The 21,622-nt window shown below is 31.1% G+C and overlaps 3 protein-coding genes across 3 annotated transcripts; all 3 read right to left on the bottom strand.

The window, feature by feature from the left end:
• Positions 1-3,299: 3,299 nt before the first annotated feature.
• Positions 3,300-9,613, bottom strand: LOC139098485 (endothelial lipase-like). Its single transcript, XM_070650708.1, has 8 exons — positions 9,307-9,613; positions 5,314-5,379; positions 4,967-5,116; positions 4,842-4,895; positions 4,585-4,598; positions 4,439-4,485; positions 3,425-3,521; positions 3,300-3,353 (listed from the first exon to the last, which is right to left on the bottom strand). Exons 1-8 carry the CDS (start codon positions 9,611-9,613, stop codon positions 3,300-3,302), a joined length of 789 nt encoding a protein of 262 aa, XP_070506809.1.
• Positions 9,614-13,663: 4,050 nt separating this feature from the next.
• On the bottom strand, positions 13,664-20,769 carry LOC139098484 (phospholipase A1-like). The gene is made up of 8 exons (XM_070650707.1): positions 20,739-20,769; positions 17,215-17,393; positions 15,135-15,328; positions 14,924-15,039; positions 14,756-14,830; positions 14,534-14,675; positions 13,847-14,080; positions 13,664-13,784 (listed from the first exon to the last, which is right to left on the bottom strand). Exons 1-8 carry the CDS (start codon positions 20,767-20,769, stop codon positions 13,664-13,666), a joined length of 1,092 nt encoding a protein of 363 aa, XP_070506808.1.
• Positions 20,533-21,504, bottom strand: LOC139098284 (glycine-rich selenoprotein-like). Its single transcript, XM_070650420.1, has 4 exons — positions 21,353-21,504; positions 21,189-21,270; positions 20,992-21,120; positions 20,533-20,928 (listed from the first exon to the last, which is right to left on the bottom strand). Exons 1-4 carry the CDS (start codon positions 21,369-21,371, stop codon positions 20,859-20,861), a joined length of 300 nt encoding a protein of 99 aa, XP_070506521.1. The 5' UTR covers positions 21,372-21,504; the 3' UTR covers positions 20,533-20,858.
• Positions 21,505-21,622: the final 118 nt, after the last annotated feature.

Raw genomic sequence — 21,622 nt, 5'->3', positions numbered from 1 at the left:
TTTCCAAAGCTCGAAGTCGACTTAAAATTTGACTTGAGACAACTTTTCCATACTAAATCTAATCGACTCGTACGAATCATACTTCGTACATCTGGCACAAATTTGTTATCACGGCGAATCATTTGAAGTCATTTTTAAGCCTCGTCGCCGTGGTGGCAACATTTCAATTTTCAGGCAAAAATTTCATCAAAGCAGGTATTCTCATTTCACTGCAAATTGAAGGTCAACTGAGTTTAGAGGTCTAGTGCATACCGAAGCTCTGGATCTGATGAGATATAATTCATCAATGAACACTGATTCAGTTTAATTAGAAAGCAAAGACCAGAGCTTGAAGTTGACTCGGATTTTTTTTGGATTCGAGTCGACTTGAATCAATTTTTCCATTCAAAATCCGAGTTTGGCTTTGAGCTCTGCCAAAAACTCGAAATATTATGCAATTTAAATTCTTAAATTCGCCCAAATTGAACAATTTTCAACAAATTCCCAAAATATAAAATCTAAAATCAGGTTTACAACTAACAACATTTTATTACAAATTACTCAAAAAACATGCGTCTTAATTAACATTAACAATTTACATAAATGACTAACAAACTTACATTCTACATATTTTTTTATGATAAAGCTTAAGGATCAATACAATATTTCAAATCAATTTTCATCGTCTTAATGTTCACCAAATATTTGAACTTTCTTCACATAAATCTTGTAAGCATTTTTATACTTTCATCATCCCATAGCATATGGAGCTTTTTTATGTGTATTAACAAACACAATACCTTCAACTCTGTGGAATAATAAGAAAGAAAGCGGGTGAAAAAAAAATCAATAAGAAGTTATGTTAAAAATGCAAGAATCGGAAAAAAAAGTTGTGGTTGTTTGTATATTTTATATTATGAATTTGAAGGATATGCAGGAGGGTTTATTGGTGTTATTGTGTTGTGTTTTGTACTTAGAAGTGATTTTACAATATTTTTGGGGAGCAGTTCTTAGTTTTTGTAATAACATGAAATTAGGCCTGATTCATCAAAAATAGGTTAAAATTAGTTAATGACTAGTTTTAGCGGCTTTCAGCTCGATCGGGAATACTGAAAATTAGGTTGGAGTATGTCAGGGCCGTATTTAGGGTCAATACCACGCCTTATTTCAAGTTTCTGTGGTTTTTCGTAATAAAAATCCAAAAACTCTCCTAAAAAATGTTTTCCGAAGTCTTTTAATCGACAAACTCTCAAAAAACGTCCAAAATACTCAAATCCAGCACTCCTCCCTCCTTCCTTCACTCAATAAATTTCTGGATACGCCTTTATAGTACGTAAGTGTCTATTCTAAGTATATAGATCAACGACAACACCAAAAACTCTCTTTACTATGTCATTATATCGCTACATATTAAGGTGCTCATTAAAACTTTTGATACAAACTATTCCATATAGCATCAGTCATCACCATAAGTTTACACAAAAATGTATCAAAATTCAACCATAAAATTCACATTTTCTTCCAACCTAATAAACACTCAATTTTTAACTCGATAAAACTTTTCCAGAAACATGACAACAATATCATCGAAAGCTTTATGATACCAAAAAGCGATGACTATAAAAGAAGCTATAATCTCCAGAAAATTTTCAATAAAGTAAAGGATTTTTTATGGTTTAAAAATATATCTGGCAAAAAATTTAAAAAGCAAAAAATGTTTCATGACTGATTGGATTAAATCCAATTAATGCTCTACATCCTCACATATTACTTAACGCTTCATGTGATATTAATTAAATTGATGAAGCGTCAAAATATCTTTAAATCTCTCGTTTTTCGGGTTTAAAGCCGCATCTTTTCCTTTCATTTCACATCGTACGCGGATGTGAATAAAGATGATTAAGAACTTCAGTAAACTTAACCTCAATACATATTAAATATTAGCACAAGATGAATGTTTGAATTATATTTTATCAATATTCAATTAAAAGAGCTTACTTCCTTTCACAAAATTCTCCCATAATGATGCGATCGATGTTGAAATTATTTCGGTTTTTTTCTTTCAAGTTGCACCATCCAAACACGTACTGAAAGTAGCTATCGCATTTGTATCCATAAAATCCTTTGTCCGTGTTTATTGACTCAGCAAAGTATTCTGATTTAAGAGAGATAAAGTAAGTGTTAATTAATAATTGAATGAGTATGGATGGACGGATGGGTTGAAATTTGTTAATTTATGAAAAGATAATGCAGTTGCTGTTGCTGCATCTTTCCTGTCAAAATGTGTATTTATGTACTTTTAAATTATTATTGCTAATTAATTTCCGTCAAAATTAGTGAAAACTTTAATTGATGCTTTAAACTTGAATTAATGAGGAATTGTAATGATTGAAGGGTAAGTCAAGATATCAAATGGTAATAATTGCCGAAAGACCTGTTAAGTGTGACTTGAATTCTGCTAATAACAATTGATATATTGTTTAAAAACAGTAGTAGGCATCCTATACGTCAGTAAATTTAAACATTTGAGCCACAGAAATGAAGAAGAGTCCGCCATGGAGCTTTTAAGACTCTTTAAATGCCTTTTATTAACACCAAAGGGAAGCCGTCTTCGTTTGGCATCTATATGGCTTTTATTAGGCCCAAAAGCACACCATGATAGCTAGGGCACCAATAAGTCACCGTATTAACGTTTAAAATAGGACGTTGTCTTGAGGCACCTTGATGGCTAAATTTGACCTGTTTTTACGACGAACAATGCAATTTGCCGTATTGTAATGCTCATGAATGGTTTATAGAAGTCTTTTACGCAGCATTAAAAGCCACTTTTTAAAGCTCCAACTTCAAGTTTTCTTAATTCGTGTCGCTCGAATCAGATAAGCCGAGTAGTAAAATATAGTATGGTTCATAAAAGTTTGATATCTACTGATTGACAGAGTAGCAAAAGAGGCCAAATGAAGTCAAACCGACCTTGTTAATCCAATTTTGCGAGTTCTTGCTTAAAGCTGCGATATCTGTCAATGATTTCCTGTCATATTTTATCCCCATGCTCAGTTTAAAGCTCAATTTCAACAATATTTCAATAAAAAATCATCAACAATCATTATTATCCTCAACGCCTTACATTAATCACTTCCATAAACCATCCAATTATTGAATAAAAAAAGGAATTATAAAGAAAATTTTTAATTACCTAAGGACATCATGTGTGAGCATAAATTTTCGTCTGCAATGGAAAAGTCGTGAATGAAAACTCATTAAATGTGAGAAAAAATTAATTTAAAAATTTATCCTGAAATCAGAAATTTTTCATCACATTTTCACACTTTTAACATTTGGATATATTCATTACTTTTAGCTTTCGAGCACGATGGCTGTAAATTAAAAATTAAAATGATTTTAACACAAAAAAAATTGAAAAAAAAAAATGCTAAAAACATCCAACCTGAAATTGTCCGTTATTTATGTAGAAATCAACGTGACCGCATGATTCCAATTTTCCGTATACACCGGCATTGGTATGTATTACATCAACAAAATCCCTTTTCATGTAAAATTGAAGAATTAACTCATTAAAATGTCTTTCATAAAAAAATAATGTATTTGTATGTTCGATTTACAAATTGGAATTTAAGCATTCAGAATGTTTGTTGAATTGATTGTGTAATAGTAAGCATTTTTTGGTGAATTTTCAGAATTGTATAGTAAAACAGCATATCTGGGTTGATATGCTTAATGTATTTTTTTGGGAAAAATTTAAATATTTTAAATGCTCTTAACTTCATTATCAACTGATGACTGTCAAAATGAGGTTGAAGTGCCAATTATCAGCAAATTTAAGCTTACTCTGCATTTTAATAAGCTTTCAATTCAAATTAAAGTGCTTTAAGTTGTCAATTAACACTACAACCGCCATTCCATTCCCTAATTCTGGGTACCTCTAACAGACAAAGAGACCAATCTTAAGTACCGTAGTGATCCTTATGTACCATAAAAGCATGCTCTTTGCCTGTTTGGATATGCTCCGCTTTTAGGTAGGACCCTTGATTGATGCTAAAGTTGAATTATTATTTCTCAATTGATTTGAACGTCCCTCTTCCCTCTCCTTCTCTTCTGGACCCAGCCCTGATCAGTTAGTTAGTATGTAAGGGGCCGTTCACTTATTAATTAGCGCTCTTTGAGGAGGAGTTGTGATCTTGCTACACCTCAAGGCAGGATTGGAAATGTCAAAAATTCGAAATTTGTTCAATTTTTTATTAGCATGACAATTTCATTCCCGAGCGACACCAATAAAGAATCCGCCACTGTAACAGTCTTCTTTATTTCTATCGCTCGACATCCAGCACTGCTTAAACCATTTCACAACATTCCATTCTAACAAACATTGCTTAAGACTCTCCATCCCTCATAAATCTACATACTTAAAATACAATAAAAAAAGCAGCATAACTTCACTTACCCATCCGTAGAGTCGAGTTTCCAATGTTGCCGTGCAGTTGCAAAAAACTATTAAATTGCATTTATTATGCAAATGAAAGGTAGCATTTAGAAAAAGAAAAACGCTTTTCCAAACAAAAAAAAAAGCGAGGGAAAAAAATAACTTACAGGAAGTGCGGGATCTAGAAAATTTAAAATAATATCCAACAATTTAGGTTGAAAAAGAAAGAAAGTATTTAAGAGGAGGGACGTTCGTAAATGATGTAAATGGAATAAAAAATTAGACATTTTGGAATTTCTTGTCCTTATTTTGAGATTTCATGTCCCAAAGTTCTGGAGCTGAACATGCCCCCATTGTGTGACATCACTGACGAACATCCCCCAAAAATAGGAATAATCAAAAAAAAATTAAATTTAAAATTTACCCAATCCACTTATACGATGAAATTTTGTACCGCTAGCTTTCTCAATTGCATTACCTAAACCGTTATTAAAGTATTATGTTAATTAAACAGAAATAGCATTTAACATCAACAAAAAAATCACTAACTTGCAAAGGATGCAACATGAGCACCAAGTGAAAATCCAATTGCATGGACATTTGCCGCTTTAAAGCCATCATTATTTTCCTCCATACCAATAAGAAATTGTGCCGCACATTCACCGGCTTGTTTTGTATTTATTGCTGCTGATGGATAGCCTATGTTTATATTAAGCACATACATGTATATATTATGAGTTCAGGAAGCGAAAATGGCATGGAAAAGAGCGAGTCGTGTAGTGTTGGAATAAAAAAAAGAGTAAAGAAAAAAAAATCGATAAAATTTATTAGTGTATGTTGGAACTAAATATTATTATCTATCCAACTTAGAACTATACAAGGATATAAATACGTACATGGAAGTTTGGCCAATCGACTCCAATCAACAACCATTACTACCGTGTCATTATGCTTTAGATATGCTGAAATTAGTTTATGATAAAATATAAATATAACTTTATGGTAATTAAGCATATTTATTCGATGCAGGTTGCGAATGTATGGATAAAGTTTGATGAGAATCTTGTTGATTTAATTAAGAAAAGTGTCCTTGATTTGACACTCAACTTCAAATGTTATGATGAATCGTGTTGATTCTTTGATTAGTTATCGGAAGTGTTTTATGACACGTAAATTATGGGCAGGAATATAATTTAAATTGAAGTTGATTTGTGGATTTTCTTTAATGATTTCTGAACTAATTTTGGTGATTATTTGATTAGCTATTAACACAAAAACGGAGATTTTTGACATTTGACGAGTTTATTGGGGTAAACTATCAAATTTGAGGTCAAAGCTCGATGAAACAAGGATAAGATTGGAAGCCAAATGAAGTTCGGAGTCCATTAAGATGCTTACTGTGTTGTTCTGGAATGTAATGAACTGAATGCTGATCCTATTTAACCGAAATATTTATTAAAATAGAAAAGTGGTAAGGAAGCTGGTTAATTAATGTTTTACTTTCTTAAATAATGCTAAGTTCGAATCTCGAATTTCATAAATCGGTTAATCGTTCCAAAATCTCATTTGGTATTGGCAATTGGCAGGGGAAGACGGCGTTAGAACCAGTTATATGCGACATCTGGGAGAAGCCATGGGTCACAGTTGGTCTGTACGGCCAGCGAAGTTAGTAAGATCCGAAATCTGACACTAAGCCAGACGTGACTCTGACCTGATGCTAGAATAAAGCCAAATCTGCCAACAAGTCAGAGACACGCAGGTCTGGTTTCGAATTCTTGATTTATTATGCTATTCGAGACACCACAATATGCGCCCTAATGCAATTACAGGTACATGTCGGCCGTTGAGCACTTTTTTCATCGTGTGCTTCTCGGAATAATTTAACTATCTAGACAATGCCTAAAAACGACTACAAAACTTGTCCAAAAAGCAACTTCCGCTAAATTTCCCCAAAATCTGCTAAACTTTCAAAACTTTTGCCCTTTTTCCCCACAAATCGCATAACGTGACAAAATTTACTTTCATATTTCACATGTATTTCCATTACCCGGAGATTGACTTGGTCGATAAAAGAGCTACAAATTACTTCAACTTTCATTAATTCACCTCTAATCTAACACCAGTGTTTTCCTCGATGAAACATAATTCTTTTCAAAAATTAGCAACGTTTGTGCTAAAATCACATAAGTCACTCACACTTCCAACAGTAATTTGCATTATAATTTGCAAAAAAATACTCGAAAGGTCAATTGATATAAATTTAAATTTATCAGATTATATTTTCCTCCTTAATGCTTTTTAAATTACTAAGAGAATTTTGAACGCATTTTTGAAATAAATGACAGTTATAATTTCACTTTGATCGGTTCTTGGGTGGCTGGGTAGCTGGCTGGGTGGCTAGCTTGATGATTGGCTGAGCCGCGAGATCTCAGCAATCAGACATCGTTAAGAGCTCTGGTTTGAAGCATTAGCTCTGTACCATTCAGTTACTGGCTTATTGATTGGTTTGGTAGCTTGGAATCATAACTGAATGCTTTAATTCATGATTTTTCAATTTTATTAAATTGAATTTTTCAATTTCCATACCAAAAAAATTCACGTGTTTCTAACCCCTTAAAATTTTGAATTTTTTTAGACCGTTAAATTTTCAAAAAAAAAAAAGAAACGTTTTTTTTCATACAATTTTTAATTGCTTGTGCAAGAAAGTCTGCTTATCAAATTCTGATCGCTGTGCAAAAATGCGCTCAAGTCCCTCAATCAGTAACAAGTAATTTTAACATTTTTTTGGTTTTAAATTTCTCACGATAAAAATAAAAATTTTTTTTTTTTCTCTCTCTTGTATTTGTTTTGACTTAAAGTTTTTAATCAAAAAAGAAGGAAATTAATCTGTAAGGAAAGCTACTTGAATATTAATGGCAAAATTCCATGAGCGGAACCAAAAAAAAATGTTCTTGTGTTGATAATAAAAATTGAAATAATTTCGATCGTATCAGTTTTGTATGTCTTTGTTTTTCCACATTTTCAGTCTCGGAGAGAGAACAAAAAAGTTTATGGCTGCTTTTTTTATTACAGCGGAATTAATGTTAATTAAAGAATGGAGAATTACATTTTCACATAGCACAGCGGTGAATTTTTGCTGTGTCTTGACTAACTCTTAATATAAACAAATTATCGATAAACATCAATTGGTACAGCACATGCACTCGTGTATGAAAATGGCATGCTTTGATATTTGAAACCGGCTTACACTTGGCTTGCACATAGACATAGTCGCATCAAGTTCACTACCATTATTTAAAATTACGTAACCTTTTTTACTTAATAAATTTAAATAAAATTGCATTGGCGAAATCTTCAAATTGTTAAAAGTTGATTTAGGAAGATTTTATAGTTTTTAATCATAAAATGCATAAAATTGTTGAACTGCATTTGACCTTTTTTTAATTCATTTTTGATTATTTTGTAAATTGCACATCTTTTGCACCTTGTTTAGATTTTTGTTTAAGCAGAGTTGGGTATTTAGCGATGATCTTTATAATTTAAGGTTATTTAATTGAATTGAATCTTATTTGAACCTCTCGAGTAGTTAATCTAACTAGTTAATGACATGCTTTACTTGTTAAGTGATATAATTTTGTGTTAATGACTAGTTGATTTTAATGACATGTATTCAATGACTTGAGTTGGACTTGGACAATTATTGTAATTATTTCAATACAAATTAGCATGTCAGACCGTCAAAATCCAGTCAAAATAATGAATCCAGACGTTAAAATTGCTTTAAATTGACGCTAAAATTCAAATATGTATTGATTACGTTCAATAAGAGTATAACTCGATAGAATAAGTTGATGATGGACAGCTTTAATAGCAGACTAAGGCCAGAGATAAAGTGCGCTTTAGGAGACTTATAACGAAGTTCATGGATCGCTATTGATCTGAATGATCAACAAAGTAAGTTAGTAAAAATTTTTGCACGACAATTCATTTTATTGCGAGTGAATCTTTCCAGAAATGTCTTAAATTTACTGAAAGTTTGAAATTCCGAAAGAAAATTGAAACAATTAATATTGATGAATATTGACTTCCTGAGATACCTGCATATTAAAGTTCAATTGTTACGTAACAGAATATTGAGCTTTTTAAAAATGATCAAAAGAATTCTCAGAATTTCATGTTTTAATGTAAATCGAATTAAATTGAAAAATATGCTAATCGGAATAGAGATAAGAGTCAATACTCTAACAATGCATTTATACATGCTTATACTGTTCAATATTTAGATATCAACTCTGTATATAACCAATCACATCTTATTTCTGTGTTAAAAATGTTCACTGTTGACATTAATGTCAATTTTCCTAATACTTAATTTAGTGATGGGCAACCTGTGTGCCTCGACACACTAATATGCCACAAAATTCCATGAACCGAATGACATTTGCGGTTTAACTCAATGCTTACCACAAAGGTGTGCCGCAAAAAACAAAAGGTAGCCAACCACTGACCTAATTTAAGAAAATGATTGAAACTAAAAGACAGCGGCTATTAAAAGGCTGCAAACTTTTTTGTCTCTCACTTTTTTAATCAGAAAAAAACTGGAAATGCATTTCATGTGCACCATGAATCACTAATTCATTAACAACCAAATACATAAATCAACTCTGAATTGGAAGTAAAAAAAAAATAAAATAACCTGCAAATTTTTTTAAGCTCACAATCTCAATAGAGAAATAATCTAATATAGTCATTTCAGCGTGTTAATATACATGTCGCAACATAAATATGCAGGTTTCTTGCAGAATTGCATCAAGTCTTTCACAAAACACAAAAAAAAAATGTTTTAATATCCGAAGGTACTTAAAAGTATTTTAAAAAGTTATTTTTACCATCTCGAATGAGTTTAAATCCACTGACATCAGTATGTCCACCATAGCCATGAACCACTAGTTTGAACTTCCTACTTAATATCTCGTTAATGTTGAATGGAAGAATTGGCGAAATATTATCAAGTATCTCATGTTGCTGAATATTATCGGAACTTGTGTAGAACAGATGGAACTGAATTGAATTATTGGCACATGGTGAATGTATCGACAGATAGCATGGACCAAGTTCAATTTCGCGCTCAAAACTTGAATGAATTTTCAAAAGTACAATAAATAAGAAAAGTTTTCCAAAGCTCCTCTCGATCATTGTCGTCGACTATTTTCACCACAGATAAGTCACAAGAAAGAAAAAAAGCACTTGAATCTATGTCTGTTCACCTTATTTCTCACTTATTGATTAACTTTTTATTAAATTTCTCTTTCACTCTCTTTTTTATTATTGAAAAAGTCCAAACAGATACTTAATATTGCATGTGCGTCGAAAATCTACTTGCACACTGCTGTATGTCTTGAATTGTAATAGAAAAAAATATTCAATCCGCCAATAAATATTTACGCGAATATGTTTAGCTTTACTTCGACTAATATGAAATGGCACAGTTTAACGTATGTTTTTATACATGTTTATGGGAAATTCTACAAATGTTGACAAAGTGCCGCTTACTTAACTGTGATCTTCACAGCTTTTGTTATCAACAAACATATGAATTCATTTAATTTAATTAAAATAAATTACAAGCTATTTAATTATTTTTTATCAAAATTTAATTGCGTAAAAGACTCAAAACTGTTGAACATGCTTATTGCAGCATGATGCACGATAAAGCAATGCAAATTGAAAACTGAGACACAAGCTGATTGTTGAGTATTATCAATCAATCGTTGTAGTCCTAATTGTTGATGACAATTGGTATTGAACACTTTATTAATGAATCAGCTTTTGTTTATTGTTGACTTAAGGTTAATACTTTTGGAATATGGGATATTAAAGGTCCGAACCCGAGAAACACAAATTGAAGAAAGCTCCGTCATGGAAAAGCATAACCAAAGCTCTTTTATTAACATTAAATGAAACCTTCTTGATTTTTGTTGCTCGGGAAGAGACACAAAATTAGTCATTAAATTAAAAAGAAATTCATTGTATTCTTCGGACTTAATAAAAAGCTTAAAATAATTAGATAGCAACCTGGGACTAGAATTTGAATTTCCATTAGCTATCCCTTCCTACGTTGAGACTTATTTTATAATAAATCCCCAATTTCGGGACCAGAATTAGAATTTTGTACAAAAAAGTCAACTCTAGTTAATTCAGCCTTAAACCAAATTCGAGTAAACTTAAAAATTTATTTTAAGCTATGATTTCACTACATGAAACACGTGGTTTAAACAGAAACGACTCTTCTATTATAAGATTAGCGTAAACCGGTTGATTCGTTACAAAGATTACAAGCACGTCTTTACGTTTTGATTCTAGATCATCAACTGATTACATTAATTTTAATAGTTTTACATCCGAGTTTTAAAATTCAACAAAACCGGAAAATCAATCCAATCAGTGATGGGTAGCCTAAGTGTCGTGGCTGTTTACTAAATTTATGTGCCATATGAAAATTCTAGTTTGATATGCTTAGCTGCGAAGCTACAGAGATCTGAGCAATGAAAACAGACTGCCCACCACTGTAATACATAAACCTTAGTAACATATGATAACGATTTAAAGCTACATATATTAAGTCATATCGCTATGGGACCATTAACAAGGAAGCATATTTCACCATCATTACAAGTATTTTCAACGTGGAAACAAAAAACTGATAAAAAGCAATGCCTCAAAAATTACCTTCAAAACTTGATAAAACTTGCAACCTAATCATCAAAACATTTCCATCAAATGTGTCAAAATCATTGAATTATTTATCAAGCAATAAAAAAAAATTCTTAATGATTTGTGCCTGCCATAATATTAATATATTCTATACAGAACCCTCATTCCAACATTGCCTTTTGATATCATAAACATGTAAAGTATATAAACAAAAAGCACAACAGCAATCATCAGAATTTTTTATTGGGAAACAGCACTTCCACCTTCACAGAATATTTATACTGGTGTTTGCAAATTTATAATTGCTGAAAATGTTCTCGATGAAATTTAATGAATTTTTTTTGTGTCCTTTTTTGCTTATGATGAATAAAAATTATGTTTTTGGCGCATTTATGCATGCGATGAAAAGGTTGACAAAAAATATGTGTTCTGTTAATTAATTGACCTGCAAGAAATAAATATAAATGAAGGGGAGAAGCTCTTGTGTATAGAAATAAACGTAAATACTGTCTTTAAGGTTGTTATTGTTCGCTGTATGGAGATGGAAAATTCATGAGGAACCTTCTTGGAATTTTAATTTTTAAAATGCTTATTAAAAAGTTTTTCAAGAACAGTTCAATCGATAATTTAAAGGTAGAAGTTGGAATGGAAATTTGAAATTTTAACGGTTTTTTAAAATTTGAGTAAAGACAGAATTTTAATTGAAATATAACGAATTTTTAAAATTTGAAGTAATTTATAATTTACAATGAAATTTTGAAAAATTTAACAATTTTTTCAAATTTGAATATTTTCTCAACCAAAAAATTTGATTTTCAAATGACCGTTAAAATTTAAAATTACAATTTTAAATTCACTGTTTCAAGCAATCAGTCCTAAATATGCAACACCTAGAAAAGTATAAATTCCCCAACATTTGCATGCTGATCAACATGATTTATTCACTCACTCCTTAGTTTCTTTACTACTTCCTTAACATATCTAGGTTAAAAGCAAGAAATCCATTTAAATTTTTAAACAACAAATTAAAGAATTATTCTATGTACATTTTAAAGTACATCCGTTTTTCATAGTAGTGGACAAATACTAACCATAATGTGAAACAAACAATAAGTTCCTTTATACATCCAACCAAACTTCTTTAACATATTTTATAAAAAAAATATAGTGTACGAAAGGAAGTAAAAGCTGTTTGTGGAACCAGAGAACATTTTTGCAGCTGATTTTTCTTTGTATTACTCAAGGATATTATGTTAACATTGTTGACGATGCATATTTTTTGCATACCTTGTTTTTAAATTATACTACATAATTTATTTTTGTACAGAACTTTCCTTAGTTCCTTTTGATATAATTACTGATGGAATAACAAAGGGAATTTTTAAGTAAATAGAGAAGCTTGAGCTTGAAAATTATGAATTTTTGAGAATTTTTATTTTATGATGTACATCAGTAATTGAATCCGAGCAGCACAAGAGCGTCAAACTATATTATAAACCACAAATATGGATCGGAATCAGCCGACACGGCGACGTTAAGGCATCTTTGCGTGTAATCCATAATACGGCGACATACTGGTATCTTAGCGTTGTGCTGTTCAGGAGAGTGGATGCAAAGTTCTGAAGCAATGGCTGCTTATAGTTTAATTTAGTTGACTTTCTAAGGAATGATCTTTGGACCTAAGAAGAATGGAGACATTTACAAATGTAAAAAGTATGCAGAGATCTATTTGCTATACTATAGAGGGTGTCTGTGTAAACCGAATTTAAGTGAACAAGGTTCGATGGACTGGACATGTTGTAAAAAGGCATATAGAAGCTTCTTTTAAATAAGATCTTCAAGTCTGACTTTGTAGATGGCAAAAGATCACGAGGAAAGCCAAAGAATTTGTGGAAAGAAGCGAATTTATGAAAGTTGATATGCGGAATTCAGCGATTTGGCCAGTTTCAGGCGACTTATGAGGGAAGCCTTGGACAAGCCATGATCATTATTGATCTGTACAACCAGGACATAACAAACAAGCAAGTAAAAAATTTGACTTTCTAACAAATTTCCCCCAAAAATAAACATCCATGTTTAAAAACTACAAAAACTAACTTTTATTAATCTCATTTAATAATAATTTCTTCAACATTTTCAATAAATATTCAGTCATACCAAAGACAAACATTGTACAAATAAGCCTAATTCATAGGCCATTGCGATCAATGAATTGACATTGTCCAAATAAAGTTGTGACATTTCCTGAATATTAATGATAAATAGCATTTCTTATTGAAATAATTTATTACATTAATTCCAATAAAAAAAAACTATTATTAGCATAGCTACATGCTTACAATGTAATGAATATTACTTTCCAATACTTTTTTTTTTCATTAATTTACTAAATTTTCATTCAGACTTTCTCAATTCACTTCTTTAATTTAACTTAATGTACAATATCCTTCGTTCACTCACTCATTTATGCTTGGAACAGACCATTCATCCACTGTGACTTATTATTCATTGTCCAATTTTCTTGTTGGAAGCTCATTGAAGTAAATCACCCCATTCGAGGGAATCAAGACAACATCTCTTGTCCCCAACATCATTTTCATTTGCTGGACAGAATGGTACTCGTGTGTTTTTAACACAATATGAGCCAGTAGCACTGTGGAATAGATATAAACATGCAATACTCATGATAAATTTACAGAATTTAAGTAAAATCACGTTTTTGGTGTATGTTGTCCCATTGGAATTCCATAGTTTAGTGCATAGCCATAACGAAAGCTTTTGCCAATGCGATTCGGTGTAGATGGATTTAGATTAACTCCACTAGGACACTTACGAAGACATGGTTCGGCTATATTTTCTTCATTTGTGAATATTGACTGTGCCATGTAACATATTGACCAAATATGAGAGCAAAGGTTAGAGTTTGTTGTACTTGCACAATACGGTTGTCTGTAAAATGTTAAGATTTTATTATGTGATAAAGCTATTAATCATTTTCGAGCTTATTATTGTGTGACAAGCTGAGTATTTAATTGTTTATACTAGACTAAGCTGAAAAACGTGCCAAAAAGAACTTTAATTGTAGAATATTTCACTTCTTTTTGTTATTTATGACTTGAAATTGTGAAATATAGTCCGCTGCCACTTTTTAGAGCAATAATTTACACAATTCAGCTTGTAATAAGCATTGATTAGGATTTAAAATCCAAAAAACTATTTGAAGTGAAGGAACTTTCAAAATGAAGAATGTGAAAACTAATTTGAATTTTCAAAAGTCGTTAAATTTGAATTGGATTTTAAAAATGAATTGAACTTCAAAACTTTTCATGCACAAAAGGAAAGACAAACATTGACCTAATAATCCTACACAAAAATACGACATTTTATGTATTTGTCACTTACCTTCTTCCACCATTGACACAAAAATCAATATGTCCAACTCTCCCACCTTCACCATAATAACCAGCATTTGTATGAATTACTTGAACTGATCGTGCATCACCAGTATCTAATCGATTTTGATTTCCGGGTCTAATGAGTGGTCCTTAAAGGTACAACATAAATTAAATTACAATTCATGCACAATAAGTAGAAAAGTAATAAAAATAAAAATTTTATGCTTACGTGCTGGATCGAGTGCAATGATTCTTTCAAGACGGAAATTCAAGTAATTTGCCATGAGTCCACATATATGACTGCCTATAGGAAAAAGGAGGTTATGTAAAGAAAAAATGTAATAAATTGTTTTTTAATAGAATTTTAAAATAGTCAATTTAAATTTTTAATACAAACCTAACGAATGTCCAACACATGTGGTTTTTTCAGGACTTATTCCTTGATTTCGCAAGCTTGTAAAACCTTTAGCTACACAATGAGCAACAGTTTTCATATTGTGTACAGCTGCAATGCTACAATTAATATTTCATGACGAAGAAAAACGTAAAAAATTCAATGAAAAATTGAAAAAAAAAAAACGAGGACTAAGGAAAACAAAGTGACTTACTAGCAAGGCGGTAGACTAAGTGCTGACCAATCAATTACAAATACATTATAGTTGCCGTTGTTAAGGTAGGCATCACGCAAAACACTCATTGGCAATACGTCATCGCCACTGGCATAGCCATGAACAAGAATTATGTTTTCCTTTGTATTATTCCAACTGCTCATTCGAAGCCAATAGTCTTCATTCATGTCAAACTAAAAAACACAGAAGGAAATGATGACAAAGAAGAAAATTAGCATTTAAGGCTTCGAGTCAGAGAATATAAAAAAATATGACTTTCAAAGGAGATTTTCCAAACATTTTCCATTTTTTTCTGCAAAGTAATTGCCGGTCATATGTGCGGTAATAATGGGCTGAATGTTTGATAACTTGTCAATTTTGGGTTTTTATGAAAAATGGCATTTGACTAAATATTAAGCCAGAAAATGGTATTTATTGCGTTAAATCAGTACCAGGCAGCTGTTGTATTTGACGGCACACATTGGAGGCGAGCCTCGACCGAAACCTCACATGGCACTTCCTCCAAATGGCAGCATACTAGTATGTCGCGGTATACAAGATGTTCAGCAATGTCTTAAACATTATGAAAAGTGGTAGGCTTGAAACAATCTTGAGTTACAAGGAGGTGACATAGCTCTGTTGTTTATCAGTTACTTAATTACTTTGGTCTCCGTAAGGTGTGGAAATGTGGAACATATGCATTCATACACTGCACTTAGCCTAGCCACACCAAGTACCAACCTCACCTTCGCGCGGTGTAGATCGTCAATCCAAGCCACATATTGGGGCTCTAGTCGAAAGAGCCTCTGGTTAATAAAAGATACGTAGGTTGTGCGTAGGCCTAACAAGCCACCATCCTTAAATCAAACGTTAAGAGACTCAAATCTACTAGTTGGCGCTACATATTTCTTCCTTTAAATATCCATCATTATCAATCTGTATCTTGTCTGTATCACACTTTACACATGCTTAACATGCTTTCATTTACAAAGTATGAAGTACATGACCGAATATTTATCTAATATGTACAGTATGCTTCAAAACTTATCATATTAAATTATGTTCCGCATCGATAATTATATGTTGTTGGGCGCATATGATATTAATTGCTTAATAGGCACAAGATCATTGACTCTAATGTTGACCTTCGATTGTTAAACGTGTGTAATAGCGATAAATGCAGAAAATTTGCACTGTTTTTTGAGTTTTAATGTTCCGATACTTTAGCAGAGATTGAAGTTGACTCGAATGGAGTCGAGTCTACACAAGTTGACTTTTCCATACAAAGTCCTAATTGATTCTGCCTTTTAAAAGCAGTAGTAAACCTTCTATTTTTTGACTTCACATAACAATCCTAAAGAACATTCAAATTTGATGTTGATTTTGGAAGTCTTTTTTCCATAGAATCATAAAACTCACATAGAACAATATTAGATTTACCAATGAAGAAATTAATGAGTGCATCATGCATGCTTCCATCATTTCTTCTATGAAAATATGTGAATATACTATTGTAAAGTATAAGAGCTTTAATAAATTCAATTCCATGCAAGAACAATGCAAAAAACCAAAAATTTGTGGAAATTCTTTTTTGTCTAAAATTCAATTGAGACTTTTTTTGTTTCCCACAATTCACATTCATCTTCCTTGTTTCTACTCATAAATCTTCTTGGAACATGTAAAACAAATGAAAAACGGTAAATTTAATGAAGCCATGTTGAACATGAGAATACATAAGAAAGTAATTGTCTATGCACATAATCTACATTATTGGAAGTCAGGACTGTAAGACGAAAATGAAGTTTTGTCATGAATGTCGTGCATTTACATCCAAAAAAAAGAGAGTATTGACATGCTTTATTGTTTAATTCTGAAGAATTACAATCTATTCTAATATTGTGTGAATGAATGTCGTTTATATCCGTAAAGATATAGTGACAACTCGTTTAATAAGCATCGATAAGTACCAATAAAAATGGATGTCTCAATTATGCTGGCTAGCATGTTCCACACACTTAATTCAACCGAAAAGACATAGACCGAACGAAAAAAAGTCAAGTTCATCGAAGTAATTACTTACAAGCAATTTGGCATGATTTTTCCCATTGAAACTCGTGTACATAATGACCTTGATGTCAGGATCAGGGCAAATATCTCTTTCATTACCATGCTTCCAAATGCAATCGTCACGTGTTGTATTAAATACCGATGGATTTCCTAAATATAATGCTTGATTGATTATGTTCTGTGCGTTGGAATCTATTGGAGTGAAATCGGAATTGAAATTTTAATTGGAAATTAATTGAGAAATTAATTTAAGGTTTTTGAGGTTAAATCAGAGCTCGATGTCGACTTGAGTTGACTCGATTCGACTTGAGTGTTTTTGTGCTCTAGATTTTGAGCCTTAAAGAGTTTATCAATAATATAAAGTTATTTTAAGCATTAAAAATGTAATTAACTCTTTTAAAACTCTTATTCTACTAAGATATAACCTTCGATAGTGAATTCATATAAGCACATGCACATTTTATTTCACTGCCAATGAATATTTGCGTCTACTATCGTCGTTTAGCAATTTTTACAGCATCTAAGTAGTTTGTTAAACGTTAATGAACTTTAATTCATGAAGTTCTTTAAACGTTTTGGCGAACGCGATTTAAAAATTTATAAAGTTGGTTTTAGAGATTGCTTAGTTTTAAATCTAAAGTAATCCAATTTTAATTCTTTTTACTGTCATTTAAATAGTTCTAGCGATAAAATAATAATTATTTACTTAGTAACTTACTAGAATTTGCAGATATTGCAAGAATATTCTTTAGAATTAGCGATATTCTTAAATAGAATTAGGAATTTTATATTAAAAAGTTACTTTTTCAGGGTAAAATGTTTTGAAACATGTTGAACTTTTAAAGACAATTAAACATTTTCAATTCTTTTTTTTTTTTTTAAATTTAGGACCAAGAGTAAAGAAATGTTTTCACGACTTCTTGGTTTGGAATTTACACATAATTTGGTTAAATTCTAGTTTTCAATCATAAAAAATTTGAAATTATTGAGATTTGATTATGTTTCAAATATCCCTAATTTGTCGGTTCCGACAAAGTCATTAGATTGGTTTGACCACACGATTCGTTCAATATCTCAAAATTAGATGTTTATCAAATACAATTTAATATTCGAACAGCAATTAGGCTAGGGCCCTGTTGTGACACTGCATTAAGGCGAATTTCAATTCATTTTTATGGCAAAAATTTGGATCGACGAATTGATCAGCTTATACAATTTGCAGTATATATAATTTACAATGAATCCTGCAATGAATATGATCCTTTTATCCTTCAATGTTTTCAAAACTCATCACTTAATCCACACGAGAATTTGGTCAATTTAATAATTATTGCATTAACTTATTTAACCCATTTATAGATTGATCATTTAAATATTTAACCTATTTATTTATTGATCATACTCACAAATAAAAACCCCACAATAGAACACAGCACTACTTATCATAAACTTTAACGCAATCATTTTCTAATAATTAATTAATTTATTGTTAAATATTGAACTTTTCAAAACTATCTAAAAATATTCCAATATTTCTATTAATATCTCATTTTATTGACACTCAGTCATTAACTTTGTCTATTTTTCATTCACAAAAATGTCCTTAAAATAGTCACAAAAAATATATTTTTACACCGTTTACAACTTAATTATACTTCACGTTAAGAACTCTAATAACCGAATGATCTAACGTTGCAAAAATACCATATACTATATACTATATGATGGCACATCAACCGTCCGTTCACTTGTACAGACTAGAAGTTTTTATGCACATCAAGTTAACAGCCAGCACCGAAGTAAAGTTTTGTTTAAATGGTTGTGTCAGTAGTAAAAAAAAAAATATAAGTAAAACAGTTCCAACATTTAAAATATTCATTCATATACTGTAAAACTCAATTATTATGCCAATCGGTCACAATGCATATGAGTACGAACATAAAAGCCGATAGAAATTAAAAATTCTTAACTCATCGCGGTAACGGTTCTATCTGTGGTATTGCGAAATGATCTGTACGTGGTTGTAACAAATATTCTTGATGCCGGTTTATGCCTGTAAGGCTTGTGATTAGAATTATGAAAGAGAGTGGAAGTTAGAATATAGGTTATGATAAATATGAAAGTTATTACTTAGACTTGGGGGCTTAAAAAGCAGTTCTTGAGTTGGATGGGTAAGAACGAGTATGAGGTTTGAAGCAGAAGTCGGATTAGATTCTTGACTATATTTTCTGAAATTCACTGAAATTTCCATACATTACCAACAATTTTAAGGTGCTGTAAACCACACGCAATATTCAATTTTAATGACAGTGTCACCTAATCCCTCTTAAACCACAACATAAAAATTCTATTAAAATGTATTTCCATTACGCTCATAATCACATTAATCACGTTGTATTAAAAAATTTTCAAGGGTACTCATAACAATACTCAAAAAGCTTATTAGGATAAAGAAAAAGTTTATCATGCTAAATATAAAACAGCGTCGCATTGTTCTGAATTAAACAAAAGAGAAAAAGTGAAATTTTTGACGTATAATTTTGAAAGTGTTAGATCTACAAATATAGCCATCATGAAGTAAATGGTTTGTAAATGAAAAATGCAGCAAACAAAACAGAATCGTAAAGTTTACTTTTTAAATTGCAAAAAAAAGGATACAAAATGTAAAGTAAAATCAGAATTAACGTCGATTGACATGAACTACAATTACCTGTGAGCCGCTAGTGAGATAATTATGTTCATTGAATCAATAATTAGATTGATATTGCATGTTACATGCAAGAATTATAGCTTTTTAAACATTACTCAAAAAAAATTACATTAACAAATAAGTTTCCCTTTTTCGTCATTAATGTTTGGATTTGGATTCTTGATTCTTGGATATAGATTAGATTTTAGTTTGACAAATGTCCTTTTAGGAGTTGATTGTCGTTTTTTTGGGGGTAAATTTTGTAGTTTAATGAATCTTATGGGGCGGAAATCAACGCTAAACACTTCCTGATCAATAATTTTGATAAAATATACATCAATTCAGGCAAAGACTAACTTATGATCTATTTTACCCGACCTTGAATGTTTCAGAACCTAGAAACACCAAATATTCTAGAAATAAATACCATCAATTAGACCTAAACAATGCAAAATTAAATATGTCATTTATGTCTTATTTTACCATCCATATGGAAGAGAATATACCTCACACAACAATGTAGATTGAAACTATACAAATTTATCATATAAACTGTTCTATTTTTATTTAAATTAAGTAATTAAAATGACTATTACCGTTTGATAAACATCAGACCTATTACATATTCATTAAAAACGAAAGTTATTTCATTTGTCTGTCGTATAATTTTAAATTATACTATATACAGATAGAATTTATTAAATAAGAATTTGATTTAAAAATTGTTATTAAAATAAGAGAATATAAAGTAAACCTTCATCCAATTGAATGAGTTAAATGGTACAAACTGATGCTAAAATCATCGGAGATTACCGGCCGCAGTACGGTTTATGGTAATCTCGTCATACATCGGATAATGTGTTTAGAACTCATCTCCATTATTAGCTAACAGTTTGCAAGTTGTGCAGTGTAAGGAAATACATAAAAAATGCATTTCCTTTTGCATTTACACTGCACGATGCTTAACCTCATCCGCCGCCCATTGGAGGACATGAAACGTCGCTCATTCTACCAATTCGACCAATCCGTCTTTGTGGTCTGGAATGAAAAATAATTGGATTAAAAATTTCATTAAAACTTTACGTTTTTGTCATAACTTACGGTCTCGGTCCAGTGTTTGAAGGGCCATTTCCACCGCCACCTCCTCCAAAACCACCACCACCACTACGATAATCTCTTGTATATCTAGATCCAGACTTATTTACATTCTCACCAAACAGAGTTTTGAAGCTGCAAAAAGAGTTAACAATGACGTCAGTATTTTTTGCCTTGAATTGATTTCCTAATTGATAACTTACAAATACACGAGAAACGTCCAAATTCCAACAAAGAACAGCTCTATCCTCTTTGTTATTGGAGGTTTATCCAGTATTCTTCCATCTAGATTGAAAATTTTAGATGAAATTAAAAGAAATTTCTAAAAAAAATTGTAATTATGAAATTAAAGGAATTAAAAGCTTACCACTCGCCACGTAGGGCATGATGGGGAAGTTTTATTGCTAAATGGTTAAATTATGTTGAAATTGTAATGTTAATTACAATTAAACTATTAAAATTAATGAAAAATGTGAAATTTTATTGAATATTGTTATATTGCTGATGAATCCAAAGTAAATCTTGCCCTTGTAGAAAAACCATGTTTTCTTTGTTTAAAAAATTATTCGTTAAAATCAACAAGTGTCTGTCTTTTAGATGTTGGATCTGAAACTATCATAAAATAAGTTGCATGATA

This window comes from Chironomus tepperi, unplaced genomic scaffold, assembly GCF_022539635.2.
Source record: "Chironomus tepperi strain 1889 unplaced genomic scaffold, CSIRO-AGI_Ctep_v1 contig_445, whole genome shotgun sequence".
NCBI lineage: Eukaryota > Metazoa > Arthropoda > Insecta > Diptera > Chironomidae > Chironomus > Chironomus tepperi.
The sequence above is the reverse complement of the archived record's forward strand: the minus strand, read 5'-3'. Positions and strand labels throughout refer to the sequence as shown.